This window comes from Petaurus breviceps, unplaced genomic scaffold, assembly GCF_028583685.1.
Source record: "Petaurus breviceps papuanus isolate PSGF00001 unplaced genomic scaffold, PetGlider_PUasm1.0 181, whole genome shotgun sequence".
Taxonomy (NCBI): domain Eukaryota; kingdom Metazoa; phylum Chordata; class Mammalia; order Diprotodontia; family Petauridae; genus Petaurus; species Petaurus breviceps.
This window is the reverse complement of record NW_027185784.1, coordinates 12,683,963-12,695,131: the sequence shown is the minus strand read 5'-3', so window position 1 is coordinate 12,695,131 and position 11,169 is coordinate 12,683,963. Positions and strand designations below refer to the sequence as shown.

The window sequence follows — 11,169 nt, the reverse complement described above, 5'->3', positions numbered from 1 at the left end:
CTGGATTTTTTTTTAGTTGCAAAGGGACAGAAACTGACTTAAATCTTAAGCTTTTAGAGGTCATGGAATCCTCTTTTATAGGTGAAGAAGCTGAGACCCAGGGGGCAGCTAGACAGCACAGTGGATAGAGTGCTGGTCCTGGAGTAGGGAAGACTCCTCCATGAGTTGAAATCCAGCCTCAGACACTTTACTAGCTGTGTGATCACGAGCAAGATATGTAACTGCTGCCTCAGTTTCCTCAACTATTAAAATAGAGGTAATAGCACCTACCTCCCAAGGTTGTGAAGTTCAAATGTTATAATGTTCATAAAGCACTTGGCACATAATTGTGATTAATGATCATTTCCTCCTTTCTTTCTTCCTCTCTCCCTTTTCCTTCTTTCCTCTTGAGCCAGCAGAACTATCAAATGAGCCTCTCTAATACACAGAAAAGCCAGAGACCATGGCATAATTTTGAGGAGTGAGAGTTATGTTGTCTCCCTACTGTCAACCAGGCAAGGACCTGTCTTTTCTGATTCATAATGGCTTTGGGAAAAAGAAGGCCTTGTCTTTTCCCAAGTCTTTAGATTTTCGTGAGCCTCACACTTACTTATGTTTGAAGGCAAGAGAAATTGTTGGATTCCAGAGTAAAAAACCCAATATCTACCAAGCTTAGACCGCATAGTCTCTGGATCCCAGTCTGGAGTCTTCTGGGGTAGACTGCATTATACTGACAGCCTCACTCAAGTTTATACCACCCCTAGCGTGAGTGCTATGGTGCCATCTTACAGATGGGACACATAGGTGCTTAAGTAACCAAGATAGGATCTAAGACAGGCTCAGCATGTGCCAAACACTTGCCCAGTGGTGCTTCCCAGAAAGGTACCAGTCCTTGTATACTGGATGCTTGGTGTAAATGCTACTGGCCCAAGCTCTACCCTGCCCTCATGATTGGTAGCAAAGGGATAGAGACTGGCTCTTCTCTCTCCTGTGAACTGAGGAGTGGCTCTTGTCTCTCTCAGGACCCTAGTAAAGTCATACATCATCCCAGAGAGTAGGTAACTACAGCCTCCAATTTGCTGGGCGATAAACCTGATGATGGAATTTCCATCATTATCAGAAATTGACATGGCAGAGGGTTACTTAGGCTGCAAATGGGAACCCAAGAAAGATTTTCTCCATTTTCCCTAGTGTGTGTTTCCCCCATTGTTAATGGCGTATACCTATCAGATAATAGACAAGTAATTCTCCCAGCTAGGATCCTCAGATTTGACATGGCAGATTCCACCATCTCTCATCTTTACTGTAGAAGGCAGTGTTCCTACGTGACAAAGGCAGCTATTTCACAAACCACTCTGCTTGGGAGGCCCAGATGAAGTTCGTGCCTGGGGATAGGTACTACAGGTATTATTATCACCATTTGATAGGTGAGGCTGCTGGAAATAAAAGGTTTGGGGGTCTTGAAATAAAAGATCTGGTTGAATACAGACGGGGCCTGTATTATTTTCTTTAAAGGTATGTAGCAACCCTACCCCCTCCATGCATACATAAGCAGAGTAATAATTATCTATTTGACGAGATTACTGGGGAGACCTCCTACCTTGCCCCCCCAAGCCACTCCCTGACTAGTTGGCAGATGTTTAGGATTCTGTGGTTAGATTTATCTCCTTGGTTTAAGATTTGTTCCCAGTCCAATGCAAACACCCATGGAAAAGCAACAAGTTAAGCCCTATTAGGCTTTAGCCTACAGTAAGAATGAATTTATTGAGCAGGTCTGGGTAGTGAGAAAGGGATGAGAACAGGAAGACTGGGGAAAAGAGGCAGAAATAGTGTGATAATAGCCGGCACGTATAAAGCAAAGCACTTTACATACATTCTCCCCATGAGCAGCACAACAACCATGCCCATTTAATAGAAAAAACAGATTCTATGAAGTTAAGTCATTTGTGATCACGGCTAGCAAGTTGGAGATTAGATTCCATACGAGGTCTCTCCCGGTTCCAGATCCACTTCATAATATTACAGAGCTAGACACCCCCATACTATCCCCCTCTGCACTTCCACGTCCCAGACTGATCTTCAAATGTTCACTACCCCGATGCTGACGATGTCCACTGTGGCCACCAGGTGGCTCTCCTGCCTCTCTCTGGCCACCTTGCTCCTGTAGTTTTGCCCAGTCCCCATCTCGCCTTAGTAGACTTGCAGTTGGGATAAAGAGACAGGGCTGGGTGTCAGAGACTGGCTTAAAGGACAAAGTGGAACCCAAGGAATAAGGCACTGACTTACTCTTCACATCCAGCACCCTGAAATATTGGAGGCTTCACAGACTTCATTTGGTAAAACAATGGACCAAGCAAATGGAGCTTGCCTCACTGGAGAAGTCATTACATTCAATCAACAGTATTTATGAAGTGCCTATTATGTGCCAGCAAATAAAAAAACAGTCCCTACAGTCAAGGAGCTTACCTTCTCCTGAAAGGCAGGGATGGGGAAGACCACCTGGACACAGATGAATGCATCCAAAATAATAAAAATTATTCTGGTGGGGGGAGAATAAAAATAATTCTGTCAACTACGGAAATTGGGAAAGGCTTCTTGTAGGAGGTGGTACTTGAGCCTTGAAGGGAGCTATGAATTCCAAAGATCAAAAAAAGGAGAGAATATTCCAGTAGAGTCTGTGCCAAGGCAGAAGGAGAAGCCCAGGCAAATGCCCAGAAATGAAGAAGCCAGTGGCATTTAGTCAACAAATGCAGAATGGCAACTATGTGCAAGATTTTGTGCTAAGTCAGGAAGACCTGAGTTCAAATCTAGCCTTAGATACTTATTAGCTGTGAGACCCTGGGCAAGTCACTTAAGCTCTGTTTGCCTCAATTTCCTCAAATGTAAAATGGGGATCATAATAGCATCCACCTTCCAGAATTGGTGTTGGGGTCAAATGAGATAGAATTTGTAAAACACCACAGTGTCTGGTATGTAGCAGGCTCTCCACAAATGCTTGTTCCCTTCCCCTAATCCCAAAAGGGGACACAAGTATAATATGTGGGTAGGACTGTCCTGGAAGCATGTGCAGAAATCCCTTGCCTGGTTTCATTCCTTAGAGTATGCACAAATACCTCTTTCTTGCTTCCAATATAACTATGTGGGAACTTTAGAGGGCTGGTTTTGTCCATGAATAGCTCAAGTAATGAAAAATATTCTAATGATCTTATACAGGTAATATAGAAATCCATCTTGCCCTACAAGAAAGCAAGGGGCAAGGGGAGGGATGGGGAATATATGAGAGGGTAGACTGGGGGAAGGAGTCATCATTATGCTTGCCATCTTTGGGTGGGGGAGGGGAGAGATGGGGAGAAAATTTGGAACTCAAAACCTTGTGGAAATGAATGTTGAAAACTAAAAATAAATAATGGAAAAAAATTATTGTGATGATCTGTCCGACTGGAAGAACCCATGACTGGAGTTGCTCTGAAGAAACTGAGTGTATACACAAAAGATGTGACCCACCTTTGCTCTCCATCTCTCCCTTGCTGACTAGCTCTGGGCAGTACTACCCTATGCATGAACTATAGGAAGCTTCTGGCTTGGGTTTTTTTCTTTTCTGTTGATTCTTTCCTGCTCTTAGGTAAATGATTATTTGAGGATGAAAATGCCTCAGTGACCACAGGAGTTATGGCCTGAGGCTCTGCTGGATGAGTTTACCAGAACAGGGATCAGTAGCCACAGGAACTGGAAAGCGAATAAATATCAGCCTTAAGAGGGACATGCCCAGGAGGCAGCCCTGTGGACAGTTCAAGGCCTGGAGGGATTTCAGGGCAGGGCACTGGACCTTCCTAACCCACCACAGTCAGGCCTGGCAAGCAGCCAGGAGACATCTGGGGTCTTCCCCTTGTCCAGTTCCAAACAGAAGGGGTAGGGAGCTCCCACGTGACCACCTTTGTTCAGATCAGCTCTTCTGGAGAAGAAAAATTTGTTTTCCTTCTGCCTTGGCCTACACTACACACTGCTGCTGACAGACTGATAGAAATGCACAGCTCTGTAATCTTACTAGTATGCTCCAGCAGTTTGGATCATGTCTCTGGTCTCCTTCAGAACCTCCTGGGGCTCTCCATTGCCTGCTGAATAAATGTAAGCTTCTGATACGTCATTCAACCACCACGTTCTAGCCTTATTTCATACCACTCGCCTTCTCTTACTCCATGTCATGGAAAAAGTAGACTGTCCTCTATCCTCTAGGACTTTGTTCATACCATCTCCCACACCTGCTGTAAACTGCCCAGTGTCTCCATTGGTTGATGTCCTTCCTTTCCTTCAAGATGCTTCAAGGTCACATGTCACCTCTTCTACAAAGTCTTCTCTGATGCCTCCAGATGAGTACTTCTCAAGCTTTTTGGTCTCCGGACCTCTTTAGACACTTAAAAATTACCAAGGACCCTTTCAAAGAGCTTTCATTTATGTAGGTTTGAGGTACACACACACACACAAATACACATATAGAGTTATCCCTTCCACATCACGATTTTCTCTATCTCAGCTTTGACATATCCATATAGTGTGGGTCAGCATAAGAAATTAAATGGGAATTTTGGGGGGAGTTTTGTGGAAGCCATATGCAACAACTAAAAAAGTTTAGAGACTCAGAAATCCATAAAATATATGTATAGTAGTATATAATATCAACATATTTTATCCTTTAATACCAGAAATATGCACAATTTCTTTTTTAAAGTTAAAATAAGTAGAAAGTTAAAGTCTGCAAAAAAGAATACAAAGCCAGCAGATAACACACAAAGGCTAGTATTTTTACTTAACATTGATCTATATATATAGCCTATGACCAAATACTTAACCAAAATTTCACATTAAAGTACTGTAAACATCCCATAAAAAGAAAAAGAAAACATTCAGACTTCTTCTTTGGTACAAAGGGAGAGCCAAAAAATTTTATGTGGATTGATCAGATTGCTACCCCTGTGATGTGGAAGGGATAACTATAATATATATATATATATATATATATAGTATATATTACGTATATATACACACATGCACATATATGCACCATATTTAGAAATTAAAACATCTTAGTATTATGATAAAAATAGTTTTGACCTCAAAGACCCCCTAAAAGGAACTCAGGGAGCCCCATACATCTCTGGACCACACTTTGAGAATCCCTGCTCCAAATAAATGTTCATTCCTACCTCCTCATAGTTCTCATAGCATTTTGCCTACTCTTAAATGCACTACTTTGTACTTAAAATATTCTTTCTTCTTTCTGTAAACTCTATTCTGATAGGATCTTTGTTGGGTCTCAGCACCTAGCACATTGTCTTGTACATGGTAAATGATTAATAAATGTTTAATTGAATTGGGTGACATCTTGGGGAGAGCAAGTTTAGTATGAAGAGAGTAGGGGGTCTAGTGAACCATAGTGAGTGAGTGAACCATAGCCTGAGTTCAAATCTGGCCTTAAATACTTACTAGCTGTGTGACCCAGGGCAAGTCACTTAACCCCAGTTGCCTCAGAACAAAACAAACAAGCCAACAAAACCCCAGCAGTGAAGTCATACATTGAGTGCCAAGAAAAGGCTCTCCGCTGACTTTGGGAATAAAGATCTCATTGGTGACCTGTGAGGATGTAGAGCAGAAAGATCTGTTGCAGGGAAGGTGAAGGAGTGACTCATTATTGAGCAGATAGAGGCAATGAGTGCAAACTGATCTTGGGAAGAAATTCAGCAGTGAAGGGAAGAAGAGGGAAGAAGGGTGGACAGAGTGGCATCAGGGTCATGGGGAAGATTTCAAAAATTTCTATCAGTCAGTCAATGAGCATTTATTAAATACCTGCTGTGTGACAGATCCTATGATGGGTGCTAGAAATAGGAAGAGAAAATTAAAGATTGACTGCCTCTAAGGAGCTCACGTTCTACCTGGGAGATGTATGCACATGTAAATATATGCAAATTACATGTAAAATAATCACAAAGTAATTTTGGGAGGAGGGAAAATATAAGCAGCTAGAGGAAGGGGAAGAACAGGAAAGGCCTCATGTAGAAGGAACCCAGGTCTTCACCCCCAAGGTGAAGGTGGGATGACACCCAGGCATGAGGACAGTCAGTGTAAAGTTACAAAGGTGGAATATGGAGTATGTGGATGAAGAACAGCAGGGACAGCGGTTTGGGTGGGTTGGAGAGTAAAGGAAGGCCAGTTAGGTGGTGTGGTGGGGTGAATAGAGCACTGGGCTTGGAATCAAAGGCCAGTACTGTCTCAGGTATGTGCTAGCTGTGTGACCCTGGACCAGTCACTTAGCCTTCTCGTCCTCAGTCTCCTCATCTGTAACATGAGCTGGAGAAGGAAATGGCAAACCACTCCAGATGTTGGTGGTGGTGTTCATCCTTCCTCTTCCAGGAAGCCCAGTGATGTCACAGAGTAATGTGTTGACTTGCACGTGAATTGGATTTAAATGAGGCAGTTACACAAAATCATCAACCTCCCTCCCTCTCTTCCTGAGTCACCGAAGTCCAGTATCTCTGCCAAGAAAAACCCACTGGAGTTATGTAGAGTTGGACACTACGGAACAGCAGTATGTAAGGAGGCTAAGAACGTTTTGTTGATCGATGGGAAAAGTGGGTTGGAACCAGGCTGTGAAGCAGAAACATGGATTCATTTATAGACAAAGGGAAGGCAGCCAGTAGAGCGGGAAGTAAATACATGGCATGGTCTCTGACCTCAAAAAGCAGACGGTTCAGGTAAGGATGCAAGACTTACAGGGTCTATGGTTGGAGAAGAGGGCGAGATGAATAGGGTTGAATGGGGAGTGATGGCTGCAATGTGCTGAGGAGAGGGGCATTGCAGAGAAGTGGCCTCCACTGTCCCATCAGTAACATTGAGCGTATGTACTTATTTATTCATAAATTATGTCCGTGTGCTACTCTACCTAATTGCCGTGTATATTACAAAACCTTTTCAAAAATAGAAATTAAAAAGGATGAGATAAAGAGAGAACATTTGAGCTGCTGCAGTTTTTTCAGTAGATGAATGATGTAGCCAGATCTGCATCTAGGAAAAGGTCTTTAGCAGTTGATAGAAGATGGTTGAGAAAAGAGAGGGATTTGAAGAAGGGGGAGAGACTAGGAGGCTAAGCAAGAGGTGATGAGGGGGCAGCTGGGTGGTGCAATGGATAGAGCACCAACCCTGGAGTCAGGAGGACCTGAGTTCAGATCTGACCTCAGACTCTAACTAGCTGTGTGACCCTGGGCAAGTCACTTAATCCTGATTTAAAAAATAGTGATGAGATTCTGAATGCATGGTGACCCAAGAGAGTAAAAAATTGAAGATAATCCTAAGGCTGTGAACCTGTGATAAAAACAGAAAAGTTTGGATGAGGAGTGGGGCTGGGGGAGGAGGGTAGATAACACAAAGTGCAGACTGGACCTCTGATTTCCTTAGTGTAGAGAACTCCCTAGTGAGGAAACTCCTTCCAACAATGCAGGTTGACACCTTATCTGCAATTTAATACTGTCCTCAGAGCAAAATGTCAAATGCCTACAGTACTCCCAAGTGAGGCAGAGCCGGTGAAAATGTATTTCCTATCTGATTTTAACGTGTTGATGTATTAATAAAAAAAAAGAAATCTATAAACAGGTGTGGTTTTCTAAGTCAAAACATGACCCACAGGGATCCTTATGTATGATCTAAATGGTCCTGTTTCAATGAGTTTGACACAACTGCCTTAGAGCATTGATAGGCTAAATGACCCTGGCCAGGGTCACAGAGTCAGTATGCTTCAGAGGCAGGACTTTAACCCAGGGCTTCTTGGCTAGCTACTATCTATCTATACATCTGTCTGTCTGTTACTTTACCTGTCTGTCTGTTTATCTATCTGTCTGTGTCTGTCGGTCTATCCATCTGTCTGTCTATCCATCTATCCATCTGTTGGTCTATCTATCTATGGTCTGTGTCTGTCAGTCTATCTATCTATCTATCAATCTGTCTGTCCATCCATCCATCCATTATCTATCTATCTGTCTGTCTGTTGGGCTATCTGTTTGTTGGTCTATCTATCCATCTGTCTGTCAGTCTATCTGTCTATCCATCCATCTACAAATCTGTTGATCTGTCTATCTATCTATCTGTCCATCCATCCATTATCTATCTATCCCTCTGTTAATCTATCTATCCATTCATCATCTATCTATCTGTCTGTCCATCTGTTGGTCTATCTGTCTTTCTGTCTATCTTCTGTCTGCTACCTCACACTGCCACCTGTGATGGTGATCGCCACCCATTCGTGCCTGCTCATTTTGTGATTTATTCTGGTACCTCTTGTCCATGAGGTAGAGCTCCTATTCATCATTGCCCAGGACTGAAAAGCTCTCCTTCCAAGGGGTGCCTGCAGTGATGTCTAGGTGATATGGAGTCATGGGGAAAGTATATTGTGTGTGTGTGTGTGTGTGTGTGTGTGTGTGTGTGTTGGGGAGGCGAGAGGGGAATCAGGGCATTGCACAGTTTCCCCTAATACCATCTCCACAGCTGCTGTTGTGAGTGACAGGTAGCGGTCAGGTTTTAGCCACCAGGAGGGGCCAGCATCTTGTTCAGAACTGGGAGGCATGAGAAAGAGAAGGGAAGAGACAGAACCAGGGATTATTAGGGAATTGGATGAAGCATGGTTGTGTTGGCCCCCATTTTGGAAATCCTTCTCAGAGAGTCAGAGATCCTTACCCTGAGCAAGCAGCCCCAGGAGGGCGTTCTGGGGAAAGAGGACCTGGAGAGATGGCAGGGTTGAATAGCAAAAGGAAAGAAGTAAAGGAATGAGCATGGGGTGCTCCATGCCTTCTGTCCCACACTGGGACTGCGGGGGGAGGGGAGGGAGGAGCTGAAGCCTGGCTGTCAGCTTAGATGTCATCAGGAAGAAGGTATGGAGAGAAAGTGGGGGCTCAGAGAGGAAGTGGCAGGCCTTTCGCTGACATTCCGAGTTTAGCCAGCAGATGGCTGGAGGGAGCTGTGAATGTCCAACATTGAGACTATCTCAGGAAGTAGTGACTCATATTTCTCCTGTTACAGGGACCATGGCTGGGCCCCAGATCCACCCACCCCCCTCCTTCAGTGAACTGTCTAAGCCTTGGGCCTCCAGTGACCAGTCCCTGACATCTAACCACAGCACTCTATAGCTGCATGTTTCTTCCGAGGGATATCTGCATGGGAAAGTAAAGAGAGGAAGGGATTGATCTGGGGAGCAATTGTGAAAATTAACACTGGTATTTATATATGACCAGAGCTTGAAAAAAAAATCAAACAAGCAGCTTGAATGAGATGGGGGGAGACTCCACTCTGGATTTAGAGTTAGATGACCTCCACCTGTATGACCTTAGGCAAGTTACTTAACTGTGTGCCTCAGTTTCCTCACCTGTAAAATGAGGGAGTCAGACCAGATGACTTCTAGGGTCCATCTGACCCTAAATCAATGAACCTGTGATTCTACATACACTTCTGCCTTTGTGGTAGCTGCCCTTTTTACTTGTTCTTTTAATTTTTATTCATTTAAAGAATTATTTCTTAAGTGCCTTCTATGTGCCAAACTCTTCTGATGCAAAGACAAAGTGAAGCAACCAACCCCTACCTCCAAATAGTTTACATTCTCCTGGGGAAAAACAACTGTGTGCCCAGAAAATAAATACAACATGTAAGCAAAATAAATATAAGGGGGATAAATATGAAGTGTAAGCAAAATAAATGTAAAGGGAATTTGGGGAGGTGGGAGGGCGGAGAACTGACATGCTGATGGGGGAGAGGGTCTCTTTTCTTTCTTGGTGTGGCCCAGATCTGTGGTGTCAGACCCAAATAGAAGTGGGAGCCCCTACACAGGACACAAGGATCCCTGCTGGAGCATATCAGCTGAGAAAACCACATATTAACATCTTCTATGTTTTATTGTACTTTTATTTATTTTGTCAAATATTTCCATGTTTGACACCTCTGACCATTCCCATTCCTGGTGGATTTCCTCAGGCTTATGTCCCTGAATGGGTTGAGGAAGAAAGCACTTCAAGAGAAAGTCAAGTATTGCGGTTGATGATGGTAAAAATCAAAGAAGAAAGGGTAAGGGAACAGAATGGCATGTACTTTGGGGGCTTCCTGGGGAATAGGGGCTAGGCTTTTCCAGGGAAATGGAAGGGTGGCTAGAAGGGGGAGGGAGGGAGAGAGAGAGAGAGAGAGAGAGAGAGAGAGAGAGAGAGAGAGAGAGAGAGAGAGAGAGAGAGAGAGAGAGAGAAATAGAGAGTGATGAGAGAGAAAGAGGAGTCAGGAACTATACTAAATGCTGAGGATAAAAAGAAAAAAATAGAAACAATCCCATTCTCAGATAGCTTACATGCTAATGGAGTAGACAACAAGCACATATATAAATATTCATAGTATTGATGTATATAGAATAAATATAAAGTAGTTAGGGTTAAGGTACAATGGAGAGAATGTTGGGCCTGGAGTCAGAAGGACCCCTCTTCCTGAGTTCAAATCCAGCCTCAAATCCTTACTAGCTGCGTGATTCTGGGCAAGCCACTTAATTCAGTTTCCTCTTCTATAAAAAATGAACTAGAGGGCAGCCAGGTAGCACAGCGAGTAAGAGCACCGGCTCCAGTGTTGAGATGACCTGGGGATCGAATCCTGGGTTCAGACACTTAGCACCCACCCAGAAATACCTGGCCATGTAACCTTGAGCAAGTTACTTAACCCCGATTGCTTAAAAAAAAAAAATAAACTAGAGAAGGAAATGGCAAACCACTCCAGTATCTCTGCCAAGAAAACACCAAAATGGGGGCGGCTAGGTGGTGCAGTGAATAGAGCACCAGCCCTGGAGTCAGGAGGACCTGAGTTCAAATCCAGCCTCAGACACTTACCACACACACACACACACACACACAAACTAGCCTGTGACCTTGGGCAAGTCACTTAACCCCAATTACCCTACCTTCCTCTTGCCAAAAAGAAAGCAAAAAACAAAAACAAAGAAAACACCAAAATGGGTCACTATGAGTTGGACATGACTGAAACAACCAAACAAGAATAAGGGGCAGGAGCAGGAATGTTCTGGAAAATATCTAACAACTGGCTCTCCAAAAAGAAAAAAAGGAGCATCACACATTTTTAAAATTTAAATCTGCATTATTAGCATTTTCTCCATTGCTTTAAAAAGTC

General features: G+C 43.5%; 1 protein-coding gene across 1 annotated transcript in view; it reads left to right on the top strand.

Annotated features, from left to right (window-relative positions):
- Positions 1-3,443, top strand: part of UBE2H (ubiquitin conjugating enzyme E2 H) — a 157,391-nt gene extending 153,948 nt beyond the window's left edge. The window contains exon 7 of the mRNA XM_069087208.1: positions 82-3,443. Within this exon, the coding sequence (XP_068943309.1) occupies positions 82-128 (47 nt within the window). The 3' untranslated portion in view covers positions 129-3,443. The remainder of the gene's footprint in view (positions 1-81) is intronic.
- Positions 3,444-11,169: the final 7,726 nt, after the last annotated feature.